This window comes from Pundamilia nyererei, unplaced genomic scaffold (assembly GCF_000239375.1).
Source record: "Pundamilia nyererei isolate P.nyererei 1_Seehausen unplaced genomic scaffold, PunNye1.0 scaffold00004, whole genome shotgun sequence".
Taxonomy (NCBI): Eukaryota; Metazoa; Chordata; class Actinopteri; order Cichliformes; family Cichlidae; genus Pundamilia; species Pundamilia nyererei.
This window is the reverse complement of record NW_005187405.1, coordinates 8,557,788-8,575,145: the sequence shown is the minus strand read 5'-3', so window position 1 is coordinate 8,575,145 and position 17,358 is coordinate 8,557,788. Positions and strand designations below refer to the sequence as shown.

The window sequence follows — 17,358 nt, the reverse complement described above, 5'->3', positions numbered from 1 at the left end:
TCACAGATGTACTCTCCAGCATCCTTCTTCTCCACACTGTCGATCACCAGCTGGCGATTCTTGGCCTTTGACTCAGTATGGATTGTCTTGGTGGAAGTCAGCAGCTTGCCATCCTTGTACCACTTCACCTCTGTCTTGGTATCGACCACCTCACAGCTCAACGTGGCTTTCTGGGAAAGCATGGCTTTAACCTCCTTCTGAATAGACTCCTTGTTGATGAAAGGTGACTGGGAATCTGAGGGTAACACAAGTAAGAAGAGCAGTGCTGTCATAAGCTTTAAAATCACAGATGATTGGAATAATTTAGAGGCAAAATATGAAACACACACTTAGCGCTTGATAGGATGATATGATAAATCTAAATATGTATATTTTTGGCACTTCAAGATAGTGGATGGTTTAGATGATTAAATGTACACCATGAGCATTACTATGAATTTTATACATTTATAAAGATTAAAAATCTTTAGATTTAAATGAATCAACCAGGCTGTCCCACCTGTGACAAATATCTTGAAGACTAGCTTGTCCCCTCCAGCTTCACAGGTATACTCTCCAGCATCACTCTTCTCCACCTTTTCAATCACCAGCTGGCGAGTGTTGCCTTTTGCTTCTGAGTATATGGTCCTACTGGATATCAACAGCTTGCCATCTTTGTACCATTTCACCTCTGTCTTGCTATCTGACACATTACAAGTAAGAGTTGCTTTTTGGGAGAGAGTGGCCTTCACTTCCTTTTGGACTGACTCTTTGTTGGAGAAGGCAGCTACAGCTGGAGTTTCTGTGAGGAAAAAAGAAGTTTCTGTGCCATCAAATACTCCCAAATCAACATAAAAAACCCAGCCTTGTGCCATCATGCAGCGTTACCTTTTATCTTAACCTGGAATGTGATTTTGTCAGCTGCTGTCTCACACGAATAATGTCCTTCATCAATCTTCTTGGCACTCTTGATAATGAGTTTCCTTTGAGTCCCTTTGGAGATGATGGTAGTTCTTTGGTCCTCAGTGATTTCCATTTGATCTTTTCTCCACACAACAGCAGCACTGGCAGATGAAACCTCACAGCTCAGCTCAAGATCTCCTTTGAGAGTCGATGACATTCCCATGGTACCTCTGGCTTTGTTTAGAAATTTGGCAGGTTCATCTTAGGGAGGGAAAAGCAATAAAAAGTTACCATGTGACTTATGTGTAATAATAAAATTAAATGTCTTTTTTAAAAGTTTGGTTGGATTGTTAACGCAGGAGCTCATGTTTAGGAAGAGGGTTGGCCACGGCCCAACCACTTCCAACAACAGGGCCAGTCTGAGAAGCAGTTTCTTCTCAGGATTTATTTTCAATTAATTTAAAATAAACATTTAAATAAACAAAAGGACTAAACATGTTTTCCTTTCCTTTCTAATAAAGTAAAAGGAAGCAGTTATTAAATTATCATACATGAATTCCAGCCGATAGCAGCCACTTTACAGTGACCCGTTAAATATAAGAAAGCACATCACAGGTCAGAGGGTTGATCAGCAGAGGATGAAGAAACTTTCTTTAACTTTACTTTGAATTGTATAATGCTGTGGGTCCATATCATGTGACATGTGGATGTTGTTCTTGTGTTTTTATGAGATATTTACATTAGAAAAAACTCATCTAAAACATGTCACCTGTAATTAATGGATGTTTTTTTCTTGCATTTAAATTTTTTAGGCTTTCACATTTTTATGGGTTTTTTTTGTTTTTGTTTTTTTAATGGCAGGAATACTCGGGTAATGGGTTAGAGTGAGGATGAAGTCACTTAATGTGGAAATTCATTTACAGTTAAAAACAGAAAAATAAACAGAGAGCATACTTGAGTTAGAGCGGACCATTTCTGCCTGTTTTATTTTGTCCTTGAAAGCACGGGCAGTTTCTTTTGAGACAAGCTAATGAATCTGTTTGATGCCTCAAAGATAAAACCAATCAGAGCAGCTCACATTCCAGTAAATCATTTGAGGTGTTTTGCACCCTGAACCTAGTTCCTATTACAAAAATCCTCTCTGGAAAATCCTAATTGTGATTTGAAGCAACAAATGATGTAAAGTTAGCTGCAATTTTTACACATACCTTTAAGAGTGAGTTGCATGGACATCTTGTCATCAGGTAACACACAATCATAAATGCCCACATCTTCCTCAGTGACGTTGTGTACCATCAGGATCCTCTTGCGGTCATTAAGCACATATTCATACTTTTTGCCCATTTTTAGCTCCCGTCCGTTCTTCGTCCAAACCACCTGAAGAAAGAAATACAGAAATGCTTTCCAAATTAAACAGGTTAGGATCACACAAACACATACATGTGCTATTAATGTTAACTGGAATTACTCAAACACAAAAGTGTCTCATTTGCAGATTATTCAGAAAAGGGTGCACCAAGGGTGTAGCATTGGAGGACAAAGAACAAGGCGGTCACAGGAAATTTGAGTATTTAATGAAAAGTGAAAAGTTGTGTTACACAAGAGTTAAAACAGAATTTTGTGTTAGATAAAATTTAAAATTATTTATAGATGTAAAAGTTATAATCCTATTAAGTAATCTAATAGTGCACAAGTTGTATAGTCAAAATATAATTTGAGGTACCTAAAGTAAGCACATTAATCATGTCGAATTTGAATCAAAATATTGTAGAGTAGAAGCAGGAAGTAACACTACACAGAAGTGCTTAAATTAAAATACAAGTTCATTAAACCAGTACTTAAGTAAATTACTCAAGTAAAGCTCTTTGTGTTTGTCAGGTCAATTCAATTTTATTTATACAGCGCCATATCACAACAGCAGCCGCCTCAAAGAGCTTTATATTGTAAGGTAGACCCTACAATAATAATATGTAGACGTAGAATTAGGATAATTAAATATCCTATTGACACATCTACAAAGCTCTTTCAAAAAGACGTTAAACGTTATATTAAAACAGCTGTTTTAATAGAGTCTGTAAAGGCAAAAACTAAAACAAATTATTTACATATTTCTATCACTAACCTGTGTGTCGTAATCTGACACCTCAACAGTCAGCTGAGCAGTGGCTTGGGCACTGCAGGTCACCACCTCTAGATGATCGGATTTGTTGGTGAACCTAACAGAAGGGGCTGAAAACAACGTGGTACTGTAAGAGGGTATTACTGATTGGAAGAAAAAAACCACAAAAAAAAAAGACACAAATTAATAGGACTGGGGTCATTTCTCTAGTGTGTACCTTTCACATTGAGGATGCAACTGCTTTGTGAGCCTCCACCCACAAACTTGACTTCAGTTCCATTCATTTCCATGGTCACATCTCGGATGAGCAATGTGTGTATGTTTTTTGACCTGGTGATGAGGTAGTCGGCTCCGCTGCGCAAAAGGCGTCCGTTTAGGGACCAGAAGCCTGAGCAAACAGCAGACAGCTCAACAGAGATGGAGAATTCCTCACCGGAGACTGCAGTGCTGTTAATCAGACCTTTTCTGATTTCTGCAGTGGGTTCTGAAAAGAGGCCCGCAAACAGGATTTTAAGAAGGAAGAACAAAAACCAAACATACACATAAATGACAACAATCACAGAGAATTCAGTCTTACCAAGGTAGAAGGTTCCAGGTACCTCCAGGTAGGCACTCTGCCCAAAGTCATTAATGGCAGAGATACGGAACTGGTAGCTAGCTTCTTCAGTGAAGTTGCAGATTGTAAACTCTGTTGTGACAATGGTTTCTTCAGCATTGCACCTCTGCCACATTTGGGTACCAACCTTCCTTCGCTCTACAACGTAGCCTTTGATGGGGACAGGGCGGTCACTGTCAGGAGGAGACCACTGAATGGTGATGGAGGATTCTGTTTTGTTCTGCACCACAGCGTCAACTGGGGGATCGGGAGGATGCTTCCGGGCAGCTAGAGAAAAATATTGTGATGTTATTTAGTTGGAGTACTAGTTTCAGTTCTTCTTTTGTATTTAATATATGCTGATATTTGACCTAACAACAAGAAATATATCGAGATACACTGTTTTGTATAATTCAATAAATGTTTGGTTCATTATTGTACCAAAGGGTCCTGTCACCCTCCCCTCATCCCCAAAAGATTGCAGCAGATGGCTGGAGTTTTTCCTTCCCACTGTTGCCAAGTGTTTAGTCATAGGGGGTTGTCTGATTGTTGGGTTTTCTCTCTAATATTGTAGGATCTTTACCTTACAATAAAAATCGCCTTGAGGCAACTGTTGAAATGATTTTGCACTATATAAATAAAATAAATTGAATTTAAATCAATCGCCACAAAATATTTTGTATATATTTACTACAGATATCATTAGAATGTATCAAACAACATTTAACCCACCAGTAACTGAGAATCGGGTGGATGTCTTGCAGTCTCCAGCCACAAACGCCACTTCTCCAGAGTCCTCTGCCTGGCAATCTCTAATTGTGAGTGTGTACTGTCTAAGCACGCAGCCGATTGAAATACGTGAATCCTCTTTTAACTTCTCGCCATTGCGAGTCCAGTAGGCGTCTGGATAGGGATGTTCCAGCTCCACGCAGAAGATGACAGTGTCGCTAACAGGAACTACTGTCCTCCGAGGAAGCTTCTTAGTTATGTTACCTGAGATATAAGAAGAAACTGATTTGAGATGAAGAAAACAGAACTGAAAACTGCATTTTTCAAATAGATATAGCAGTAAATAATGGTCCAATGTAGTAAACGTTCACAGACCAGGTCATGTCGCATTAAGTATCCACATGAGATGCATGTAATATTTACATTAAACCCATATAGACAACTGTAATTACACTTGATAAGTGCACAAACACTGAAGAAGAACAGTGGAAAGAAAAAGAGTCTCTACCGTACCCAGGACTGTGAGCTCAGCCACAGTGCGACTGCCCTCTTTCATCTCGCATATATAAACTCCATCGTCGTTGGTGGTAACGTTGTGTATGGTGAGGCGACGGAGGGTGCCGTCCTGCTCCATGCGATATTTAGCATTTTGCTGCAGTCGCGTTTCCTCCATGAACCAGTTGGTATAAGTGGAACTAAGAGGCACCTCACACATGAGTGTGGCTGAGGTTTTTTCCTGCACCTCCACATCCTGCAGCTTTCTCCTGAATGGCACCTTGGGTTCTGGCACAAGGAAATATGACAGAATCTTTAACCAAAGCTGAACTACATCACACTTTCAACTTCTACATGTATTTACCCACATATTCAAATATATGTCAGGCTAATGAAATATCAATAAAGTGAGAGAAACTAGAACATTTAAATTCAGGAATCAAGTGTAGAAAATCTGATTTAAGAAGTGAGATAAGTTCCACCTGAGCACTCAGTATAGCCAAATAAAATATTTAACATTTGCATTCATGTTTTCCAATATGTTTCCTAAACTGTGCTCTCCAAAGACTAAGTGAGTTAATTTCATCTAGCCATGCTGAATATTTTTGCTTCAAGCATGGTTGTAATAACATCCAAACAGGCACTGCAAAGATTCAAATACAGGATGGCTTCCAAAGCAAACATAAGATTACTTTTTATCACCAGAAGTGGCAATAAACTCCAAATCCAAGGGGCAGGTTACACCATGGACAGTCTGTCAGATTTATAGAATAGATAAGGTGCACTGATAGGAATGGGATCCTTTCTGTCAACATCTCTTATTCATCTCATATTCTTGTTCTTGTTCCAATCCACTGCCTTTATGTGTGAATTTTGCATGTTCTCCCCTTGCCTGTGTGGGTTCTCTCTCGGACACTCCGGCTTCCTCTCAAAGTTCAGAGTCATTTATTTTAAATTAACTGGTGATTCTTGGTGTGAATGTAAGTGTGAATAGCTTTCTTTTTCTGTATGTTAGCTCTGTGGTAGACTGGCAACCTGTCTAGGGTGTATCCAGCTTATCCACCCATTGACAGCTGTGGTAGACTCCAGCTTAACTTCAACCCTAAACCCTAAACTGGACAAGTACTAAAGAAAATGGATGATTATTAGCAAACTACTTCTCCAGTGCATATGTAAAGAATGGTATATAAAGACTATCATGCAGTTCATGTGCTGGATACTGTATTTGCCATTACACTACCATTTATTTTCTAGCCACATATAGTAAAACTTCTTTCCATTTCAAAGCTTTCTGCAAAACTCCAGCAAAGTACTAAATTGCCGGGTAAATATCACACAAAGAACCAATTTTCCTGCACTTTGAATTCAGCTGGTACATCGGCAGCTTGGCACTCGACATCGGACTGACTGGAAATTAATATCTGAAATTAAAATCTGCAACTCTACAGCTTCATATCCTGGACCAACATCTTCCCGAGGGAAGTCACATCAGCAGTGTGCCAAAGTGATCTACTGAGTGAGTGACCATCTTAGCAACTGTGAACTACTCATCGCCAGCAGAAAATAGCTGCAACACAACACCTTACTTCAGGACATGAGCCAGAATTCAGTCTTGTTGTTAAAAGGCAAACAACAACACCCAGAAGATTCAGAAGAGTAGTTACAGTTCCCAGTAAGCACTGCTCTCAGTTTGTAACTATTAAAATATACAAATGAGTCACACTGGAGCATGGGGGACACGATATTTAAGTACAACGGATGCTGCAGATTATAGATACACCATGACAGTGTTATAAACAGTGTAATAAATTAATATGCAGCTCAAAATATCCTCATCATATAAACCATTTACTTCTCCTAGAAAAGGATTCATGACTTCTAAACTATTAAATATGTACATAAGTATGAGCTTTTTATAAACATTTGTATCTTCAGAGGGTTAGGGTCTTTGACCTGAGTACTACAGACAGAAAGTGAGTTGAGATTTGTTAGCATTATCAAAAATAAGGTAAAGCCAGCCTTAATATTAACCCTGCATACTTATTAGAAGTATGCAAACATATCTTTACTAAAAACTTATTTCAGGAGGATTTTCTTAACTGCGATTGCTCAAAAATGGTAATAGCTTACCTTTGACTGTTACTAACACAGCGCTGTAGGTCTGCCCGGCCATATTGGTTGCATTGCAGGTGTAGAGGCCATTATCAGTCTGCTTGCAGTACAGGATTTTCAGGATGAAGTTCTCAGCTTGGTCCTCATAAATGACATGTCTGCGGCCCTCGCTGATGTTCGTTCCATCCTTCCTCCAGATAGTGTGGGGTTTGGGGTGACCGGTCACAAAGCAGCTGAGTTTGGCATGTTTCCCCTCAGTCACGGTGCAGGTACGAGTGAATACACCTTTGGGAAGCTTCGCCAGGGCAGATGCTCGCAGATCGTGTTCCAGGCCCAGAGAACTGAAAGCATCCGTGATTTTGGCCGTGGAGGAGGAAGAAATGGAGGCGCTGCTTTCTTCATTGCGGTAGATGGAGATCTCCTCTTTGCGCTTCTGTAGGTGAGAGAGAAGGGAGCTGCTCTTATCTACAGCTTGGCGGTGGGAATCCTGAGCATCTACAACGAGGGCAGCCGCAGCTTGTGCGCGGCCGACAGTGTTCTGGGCCCTGCAGGTGTAAGTGCCGCTGTCCAGGTTTCGTACGCACTGGATCTTTAAAGTGCTGCCATCGCTCTCAGAAATGATCTTGATGCGGTTGGTCTCCCCCAGGTAGCGCCCATCCTTTTCCCATTCAAAGTTGGCCTCAGGGTAAGCTGCAACTCGGCAGTGGAAAACAACATCACCGCCCAAAACAACACGTGCAGAGGCAGGCTTCACCATGAAAACAGGGGCCTTCTGAGACATCTCTGTCGGCAGCGCCACTTTGAGGGTTACAGCGGCGTAAGCTTCACCGACGCTGTTCTTAGCTCTGCACATGTACTGTCCACTGTCCTCCAGAGTTAAGTCATAGATGGTCAGGCGATAAGCGTCTCCATCTTCCACAGTCTTGAAGCGGCCTCCGGACGTCAGCTTCAGCTTGTCTTTTTCCCAGGTTATCAGTGGAGTTGGGCTGCCCACAATTGTGCAGCTGAGTGTGGCATCCTTGCCCACACACACTGAAAATGCCTTTGGGCGAGTGAGAAACCTGGGGGCCCCTCCAAACAAGTTTTGTTCCATCGTTTGTTCCTGTGATCAAACAAAGGGCAAATATTACACATCTTATAAGTCTTATAAATATCTTGGAACAGTTATTGAGTCCAAACTCAACTTTGAAGCAACATGTGTGCAAAAAATCTCCACACTGATAAAACCATTTGTTTCATCCTGCTTTTTTTGTCTGTTTTATCCTTTTTATTTGGTGTCATGGTGTTGATTTCTGCCTCTCTCTCTTTTGTCCTTTCGCCCTACCCTCAACCTCATCTGCCATGACCCCAATCAGTCATGGCAGATGGCTGCCCCTCCCTGATTCTGCCAGAGGCTTCTTCCTGTTAAGAGGGAGTTTTTCCTTCCCACTGTCACCACATGCTTGCTCATAGGGAGGCATCTGATTGTTGGGGTTTTCTCTCTATTACTGTAGAGTCTTTACAGTATAAAGCACTTTGAGATGACTGTTGCTGTGATTTGGTGCTATGTATATAAAATTGAATTGAACTGATATTTATCTGTGAAGGACAGAAAGGGCAGATTGGTGAGCCGCGGCTGAGCTCAGCATCACTGTACACCACAATTATAGTGTCTGCTGGGCATGATTTTACTGGACAATTTGCTCCCTTTGCATAGTGACTTTCAGCTTCTCGTCCCAAAGTGCAAAACAATACGGTTTACAAAACAACTTTGTTCCAGCAGCCATTACTCAGATTAACCAAGCATAGCGTTGCTATCCTACATGATGCCAAGTGAATTCTCTGTAATTATAGTATAATTATTTCTTCAGTATTTTTTATTAAGCTTATATATTTTCTGTGTTTGCACTGACAAACATGGATGGAAGATGGATGACTCTCTACTCCAGACCAAATCTACCCATGGGTACAAATAAAGTAATTGAAACAATAAAAATATTAAATAAATAAATACAAAACTGATTTTATATATGTACAAGTTTAATAACCTTTATTAAAAACACCAATCTTCAACTGCAAGTATAAATAAACCAGGAAGTACAAATGTAAAAATTACAAAACTATATCAAGAAAAAATAAATACATTTACTATTATTTCCTGTACATCATATTCCTCCACAAACACCTGTCAACTTTACACAAACCCATTGTAAAATCTGGCCTTCTGCTATGTGTTCTCTAAAATATGTTATGCTATGAAAATAGACATAAATCCAGAGTTAGGGTGGCATATTTATAGCTGACAGTTACAGTAGCTATATATCAGTCAACATATCCTTGAGCTGCCGCAGCGGACATTCATCAATACAAAGACCTATTCAAAGGGAAAGAAGCTAAATAGCAAACAAATTCCCTCACAACAAGGTCAGAAAGAGCGCTTATGTGTCTTTCAAACAGTGACATTTACCAGCTTTGTCACCTCCGCCGCTTTAACTGCCTGTCCCAAAAATAACCTCAGCTGTCAGACTCCGTCTCTGTCCATTGCCATTTGTAGAAGCGAAAGGGACATCAGCTGTTTGATAAAGCTCCCACTTCACAAACATACTTCATTTCTAGCACTGTCCGTTTTCTACCAGCTGAGGAAAACTCGTAAAAAAAGACACTGGAATTTAATGAACGACTAAAAAAAATCACGGAAAAAATTCGACAAAGGAGCTTGTGTTTACTTAAATATAACAGAAACTTCAGCTGGATGATGCGGTTAGCTAATGAACTCAAATCCGCCCCTGTAATAGTCACAGGTGAAAAACGACAGCTATCTACCTCTTTGAGCTGCACCTAAGCTCAAATTAACCAACAAAAAAAGGAAAAGAAATTCTAACTTCGACCAAGTTCCTATGTAAACTTTACTGTAAGAAAATGAGTTAACTGTTGTGTTACTGCTTCTTCACCTTGAGTCCTTAACCGCTCAGGAAATTCAGGCGCTGAATCATGTGGGCCAAACAATCAATAGCCCGTCAGGATTTCCGGATGATGGCCCTCTCCAACAGCGTTCAGGGGCTCTACATGGGGGGCAAGAAAAAGTCTTCTTTGACCTCAAATATATTTCAAAATGGTTGTAAATCCAAGATAGTGAAACATCCCCCCGTCTCCTGCAGTGGGCGGTTGAGCAGACTTACTTTTTCTTTCTTCTCTGGTGCCTCATGATGCCACATAGCTGACGTGCCTATTTTGGCGCAGCCTCCTTTCCAAAATAGACCTGTCATTTGGAGATAGGAGATAGCCTGATGGTGGCTTCGGGAAGGAGAGCAGGCTGGCCTGGCCTCTGCTGGGTTGCTGCTGCTGCAGGCTGGAGACGGCAATACGGACACAAGTCATAAACAACTCATACTAGGTGTAAATGTGCCGCGTGTGGACGCGTCAAGCAGGAGCAGTTTATTGAGTTTCAGTTCAGTTCAGGTTTAGTTATATATCAGTCGCCTCAAGGCGCTTAATATTATAAGTTAAAGACCCAACAATAATACAGAGAAACACCAACAATCAGACGACCCACCCAATGAGCAAGCACCTTGGCGACAGCGGGAAGGAAAAACTCCCTTTCAACAGTTAGAAACCTCTGGCAGACAGGGGCGCTACCAAGGGAGAGCCGTGCCCCCCCCCCCTGCCCTCACCCAGATGTCACTTTATATATCCCTCACATTTCCCATCATCACATGCTGCACTGTTCATGTTTTTTTTTTGGGTTTGCCACCCCAAGATTTTAGTGCCCCCCCCTATAGTCAAGCCTATAAACAAATTCTGGTTCTGCCCCTGCCAGCAGAATCAGGCTCATGTAAATCGGCCCACAAAAAAGTTTTTTTTTACCACACAAGTTTAAACACCTATTAACTACTTCTGTTTTAATATCATTTTAACTGTATTCAAAACCTGTCGATTATCCCCTCCAATGTAAAGGAGGGCATATATTTTGGACTTACTGTATTTTCGTGGTTTTAGAGATTTTACTACTCCGAAACAAAAAATTCCCCCATGTCTATTCATGTAATGAAGTAACAGATAGAGTTTTATTCTTTTAAGTAATTAAATAACTTTACACATTTTTGTACTTTTAAATCCAAATTCTGCTTCTTTTTTCTCCTATTAAGATATCTCAAGGATTGAATGTTCAGTTAAACTTCTTTATCCTGACAGAAAGATGAGTTTCCTTTAAGATTTTTCACTTAAAAGTACATGTAAAATGAGTTTGATTTAAGTTCTGTACTTGGATAGTCAAGGTAATTGACACAAATTCACAGGCAGGGTATAATTCTGAAAACTATGTCCCGTAGGGGATTATTCATGATTTGAAGACTTAACAGCGCTGCAAACAAAACTGAACCTCCACTTCTTGGCTTGTTGTTGTTCACTTGTTTCAGACTTTCTTAGATGTGCAAATCTGAGATGCTCAAATCAATCTCTTGCCACCTCTGTCTCTACTTAATGAAAGTTTACCTCAGCTTACAACAGCTCAAGATGTGCCAGGTTAAATGTGAAGGTAATTAACACCAAGACATCATTAGATACTGCATCACAAATCCAGTCCCTGTCATCATATTACCAGTAACAGAATCCAGCCTGCACTCTGATATCATTGAACATTTGCAGTGGTGACAAAGGCACAAACAGCTTCCTCATTCTTCTGCTTATTTATAGAATTAAACCCCGCTCTGATCTCTGAACAAAAACATAAATCTATCAGTCTGCCTCTCTTGATAGTTCATTCATTTGCAGTAGTTGTAGTGAATAATAAATCCACTTAATCTGCTTATGATTAGGCTGAGAGGTTGACTGAGCTTGCAGCAGACTGTTTTCCACAACATCCACTGTGACAGCTGCTGTCCCCAGCTCATCAGAGCCAGAATGAAGTTATGACTTCATATTGTGGAAAGGACTAGAATGCAGTAATACTTTAAATGTATCCTTAGTGAAGTATTCACTTTGATTAAATCACTTGATAAAGCATGGCAACAAACCTCAGGTTGCAGTGCACGTTTTTAATATAGACTCTCAATTTCCTTTTAGGAAAAAATCATTCTACTTGAAGTGACTAAAGCTAGTGTTAACCCTTTTGTCCCCAAACTTTGGCTTCCATGTTATTTTCTTACTCTTCCAGTGCGGGCTTTCCCCCCAGTGCCAGTGACTGACAGCAGCAGGTAGCCTGGACCCTGATTTAAACTCCCAGAAACTCTAGCAGACGGTAATCCACTGTTGCTGCTTTCCTCTGCTTCATCCTCTCCTGGCCACTGTGTTTAGTTTCCATACTCTAACTAGAGTATGTGTACTGAGGAAGAAAATAGTTTAGATAATGCTATCCTCTGTGTTGGCATGAAATACGTCCAAACCTTCTACTGCGGTACTGTGTCACAAATTAGCACAGGCTAGGTTCCTTGATTCCAAATCACTTAATATACCAAAACAACACCACGACATATTTCTGCAACTTTTTGGTAAATGTTTAAAACTCACTTGCAGACAGTAACCACCCTCTCATGGCACCTGCCAACAGCCTGGCTATAATTTAGCAACCTAAATATTAAACACTAAGTAAAACATGTCTTTGTAATGAGACTTTTCTTCTTTTTTTTTGCTAAATGGAAGCAATGCATACTCTCCAGTCCGGTCTCCGTGGCCTTCCACTTGACCTCACAGCCATTTCGAGAATAAGGTCATAGCTGTATCATGTTCACAGCTTGAAACACATGGGTGTTACCTTAAGAACAGTTACATGGCAGATGACAATCAAAGGAGCTTGCAAATAAAAGACTTCTTTAGGTTGCTTGAAGACGTTTCACCTCTCATCCGAGAAGCTTCTTCAGAACTGAAGAAGCTTCTCGGATGAGAGGTGAAACGATGGCAGATGACAAGTGAGACAAATTTTAGTTCTACCAAAGATTAAGATTACTAAGACTGAACAGCAGATGGCAGGCATGTCCTCCCCAAAACACTCAAGGGGCTTGGACAACATTAAAAACAAGCAATAAGGCGGGCAGGATCAAGTAGGCGTAAGCTTCATCCTACCCCTTTTGAAGCATGTAAATTGTATGGTAGAGCGATTCCTTTTTTTTGTATCCAATATTTTTTTTTTATATTACTTATATGTTTGAAATAAAACAATTAAATAAAAAATGAGACAAACTAGCAAAAAAGAAGCACATCTTTATTTACAGTCTTGATAGTATTTACAGTATTATAGCAAGCACAGGACAATAGTGGGAACACGTGGCAGTGAGGTGCTGTTAAAGAAAACAACTCACCTTAATTATTCCATACGAAAAGTCCTGATTTACAAAAAAAAAAAGACTTGATCAACAGGTTACCCTAACACTGCCACTGAGCTCTTCTAGAAATGAGGGTCACTGAATGCGATTTATGCAGCTGTTGATGCTGTATGATGTAAAATGACGTTTAATCAATGGACCATGTATATGTGCTATTCCTTCATAAGTTCCAACAAGACTGTGAGCAGAATCAACTGGTTAGAAAGAGTCATAGAGCAAGTCAAAGGGGAGAAAGAGACAAAGGACAAAAGTACGGAAAACATATATATGACAGTAGTAACAAAATGTGAATAAGTCTGTATAAAACCTTTATATTCATTCAGAAGCAGTTCACTAAATACTTTCTTTTTTATTGTTATATAGATTTAGGTGTTATAGTTCAAACTTCTGGGCATCTATCTATCCATCTATAATGTCTCTTGTCTACAGTTATTATTTAACCAAACAAATGGAAAACACAGTAGACTCCTTTGGTTGGAAAATGTGAGGGTAAAGAATCGAGTTGTTTAAGTATTTAAGTTTTTACAAGTTAAGTTACATGAAAAACTACTTCCAAGCAACAGCAAAAACAAAAACAAAGAAAATTAAACTTTATTCTTTTTTATTTTAAATAAACATTACATAATCAACCACACACAGAACGATTAAATACACTCAAAATTAGATGTATTTGCCTCTCTACTCAGTCTCTGAAAACAACACGTACTGTAAAGCTGTGCTGAAAACAAGTTCTTTTGGCATGTTTCATATTTCAGCTAATGCTGCTCAATTTACAGAACAAAAACATACAGACAAACTTTTGTAACCACAAAAAAAAGAAGAAGAAGAAGAAGAAGAAAACAAATTCACCATTTCAGGATGAAAACATAGCACCTTGTTCCAGTCACTGTGATCCTTCGACTGGTCTATATAGTGGATAAGAAACCATAGTATGATCAGAAGGTTTGCCATAATGGCATGCTCCCGTTTCTTCAGGATGTTAAACACAGCGCAGTCCCATGACAAAAGAAGTGCACTGTCAGATACAACAGACTGACCTGTCAGCTAACAAGACACATCCACAGTTTCACTATATGCACTCGATGCTATACACAATGGCATGGAAATCAAAAATACTGTACATCCTATGTGCTGGTAAATATGTGAAAGCAAATCTGTTGGTTAACACGAGACGGCTTCTAAAAAGAGCAAATGCTAATCCTTATTACCAAGGCACTGCTTATAATAAAACGACTAACATTAGACACTACCATGGCGTGTAAATGTGGAGACTATCAAAACTCTGTGTTCAAAGCTGAGCTCCAGTGTCTCTACAACAAACTCATCTCATATGGAAAAAAACACCACAAATGAACTGCGACCACAAGAAATGCGTGTAAGCACATTTAAGGCCGTGTGAGGGAAACAGACATTTACTGACCAGCGGCAGAAGAAAAAACAAAAAACAAAAACAAAACAAAAAACCCAGCAAAAAAACATTATGTGCTTGGCCACAGTGTTTCCTTATAGTCTGCTGAGGACAAATGACAACACAAGACAGGCTGATGCAATGCTTATCTATAAAGTTAAATCAGGATGCAAGTACATACACACACACACACACACACACACACACACATTAAAAATGCTTTTCAATCAGTGCAAAAGTGTTAGCATAATTACGCAGATGTTAAAATGCATTCCCTCCACAGACGCATGCACGCTCAACGTGAGAGTGAAACAACTTCTAAACACACGAGAGGGTTAGGACACACTCTGAAGTCTTATAGAGGTGGAGGGCTCAATTTATATTCCTTTGCAGAATGCAATAAAACTGGGTTGATATTGTCATCATGAGATCAACTATGAGATTTTGTCCCAGTTTATTTCAGGGTTTACCGGCAATTGCATTCACCATCTTGCCGCTGGGCATGGCATCTTTGCAATAACACCAAAATTAAAGACAAAAACCACATTGTAAGAGGGGCCACACACCACCTCCATTCGTAAAAGTTTATGATTGTTTAATTTTTTTTTCCTAAATAAATTATATCTCTCTATATACCTGTATCAATTACATATGTGGGGAAATAAATATATATAATGATCTTACTTTGGAAAAATAAAGTCTTAGCAGAATTGCCGTCATGCAGCACGCACTCTGAAATCAGCCCTTATGATGAAGTTCCATTTTTATATGATCAGTTTGAGGGAAAGCACAAAAAATGGTAACAAGCACACAAAGTATTTGAAAAAAGCAACACCTTTCTGTTTTGTTCTTTTAAAAATGGTTTCCACCTACACCTGCCATTAAAATCAAAATGCAGTCGAAAGATGCACCTCTAGAATGAAAAAAACGTTTATGTATAATAAATATTTACACAAGAGTAAATACACTACAGAGGTATCGATTTGTGTATTCGTTTTTTCTCCTCCACAACTGAGGTAATGCGGAAAACTAGGATTTAAATACATGTTTTTACATCGGTGTTAAGGCATAACGCTGGCTCTGTCCAGCTTAAACAGATTTCAATTACATCTTCTATCTGCATTGGGATTTCTAAGACAAGTGTACTTGGTGCCCATTACTACGGCTCTGCTTTTGAGGAAAAGCAACTGTCTTGACAGATGAGCCGCAGAAACAACAACACTGAACAAAAATCTGCATTTAGGACCACTAAACACAGACAGCAGCATCAAACCATGTGCATGCTTAGGCTCAAGGAACTCCCAGATACACATAGTGTTTTAGCAGTGCGGCTACTGTATAGTGAACTTTTGAATCATTTCAATACTTGGTATATTTTGCAGGAATTGGATCTAGTAGTAAAAATGTGACCTTTGAAGGAACAAGCAAGATGCAAAAGTGTATTTACATTTTACAAGAGTCAAATAGCACAACTCTGAAATGCTTTTTTCCCCCCAGATGACTAAAATTGTTCAGGCAGACAAGATACAATTTGAAGACTTCATGCTGTGGCACAGATTGAGACACTATTCTGTGGAAAACTTCAATTATACTTGCACCGTAATACCCTGTGATGCTCAAATACTCGATTTGTGCGCAGCAGAAGTTGTGATGAACCTTTCGCGTTTCGCGCCCATCGTCGCACGGTGGATCTATGATTACTCTACACCTCATCGATCTTTCTGTCATACGAGCTTCGGGAAAAGTTCCTACAAGTTGATAAGAAAATTTTGACAATGTGGACGGAAGACATATGGTTTCCCTGATGCCATAGTCTGCCTGATATGACAGGATGAGGCGTAGAGGTGCAGAGACTGTGGTTATTCAATGAGTCCCTCCTAAAAACGCTGAATGGTGTATTAAAGGTCCATGCTAAATTCTCCATGAAGATCATCTAAGGCCACAACTTTCGTTGAAGAAAGTAAAATGTAAACACTAAAAAACAAAACAAAAGAAAACAAAAACACAAAAAAAGAAGAAGAGAAATGATCACGGCTTTGTAGCTTCAGGACAAACAATGTCCAAAAATACAGAACCACAGAGCATTGAAATGAGAGCGTATACCTTATGACAAAAGGCACTTCAACAACTACCCCCAGTGTCCTGTTTTGGAGTAGATCCACTATTAATCTCCTGATCGTCTTCTTCATCTTCTTCTACCTCTTGCCAGCCACCAAGATGGACAGTGGTGGGCACAGAAATGCTGGAACTGAGGCCGCTGTGTGCCTGGTAACCTGAGAATAAGGGTATAATATATATTTGTTTGCTGTCTAATGATTTGTAATATCAGGGTATCCACATCAGAACCAGGATTTCAGCACAACAAGAATTTTTGTCACATTCATTTGATTCTGAACTGACACCAACAATATTTATAAAAGTCCTCTGCAAACTAATATTCATAATCTTTGGCTCAATTAAAAATAACAGGTTCTTAAAAATCAACACTTTCATTTACCAGTATGTGTGTGCAGATCTCTCATTGGCACTGGATTATGCCACTGGCCTGAAGTTCTTGGTGGGTGGGAGCTCTGCTGGTGGAGCTGAAGAGACAAACAGTTTTCAGTGTGCAGCAGAAACGGGTGCTAAACTTATGGTACTACAAAAGATACTAAAAGCATTACTCTGGCTCAAAATGTGCCTTTCGAGCATTAAATCTTTTAAGCAATACTAAAAATGAAAC

General features: G+C 39.6%; 2 protein-coding genes across 12 annotated transcripts in view; both read right to left on the bottom strand.

The window, feature by feature from the left end:
* obscnb (obscurin, cytoskeletal calmodulin and titin-interacting RhoGEF b) overlaps nt 1–10,108 on the bottom strand; it is a 59,480-nt gene extending 49,372 nt beyond the window's left edge. For all 10 annotated transcript variants that reach the window (XM_005721487.1, XM_005721488.1, XM_005721491.1 and 7 more), the window contains exons 1-11: nt 9,863–10,108; nt 6,951–8,034; nt 4,839–5,108; nt 4,329–4,589; nt 3,579–3,884; nt 3,219–3,485; nt 3,005–3,111; nt 2,091–2,259; nt 868–1,143; nt 500–781; nt 9–235 (exon numbers count right to left, since the gene is read on the bottom strand). In XM_005721487.1, coding sequence (XP_005721544.1) covers nt 9–235; nt 500–781; nt 868–1,143; nt 2,091–2,259; nt 3,005–3,111; nt 3,219–3,485; nt 3,579–3,884; nt 4,329–4,589; nt 4,839–5,108; nt 6,951–8,025 — 3,240 coding nt within the window. In that variant the 5' untranslated portion in view covers nt 8,026–8,034; nt 9,863–10,108. The remainder of the gene's footprint in view (nt 1–8; nt 236–499; nt 782–867; nt 1,144–2,090; nt 2,260–3,004; nt 3,112–3,218; nt 3,486–3,578; nt 3,885–4,328; nt 4,590–4,838; nt 5,109–6,950; nt 8,035–9,862) is intronic.
* Nucleotides 10,109–13,812: 3,704 nt separating this feature from the next.
* The window catches only part of atg9b (autophagy related 9B), a 10,717-nt gene continuing 7,171 nt past the window's right edge, over nt 13,813–17,358 (bottom strand). Inside the window, exons 12-14 of one of the 2 annotated variants that reach the window (XM_005721483.1) lie at nt 17,134–17,218; nt 16,740–16,909; nt 13,813–16,610 (exon numbers count right to left, since the gene is read on the bottom strand). In XM_005721483.1, coding sequence (XP_005721540.1) covers nt 16,758–16,909; nt 17,134–17,218 — 237 coding nt within the window. In that variant the 3' untranslated portion in view covers nt 13,813–16,610; nt 16,740–16,757. Of the gene's footprint in view, nt 16,910–17,133; nt 17,219–17,358 lie in introns of both variants that reach the window. The other variant, XM_005721482.1, reaches the window with a different exon arrangement.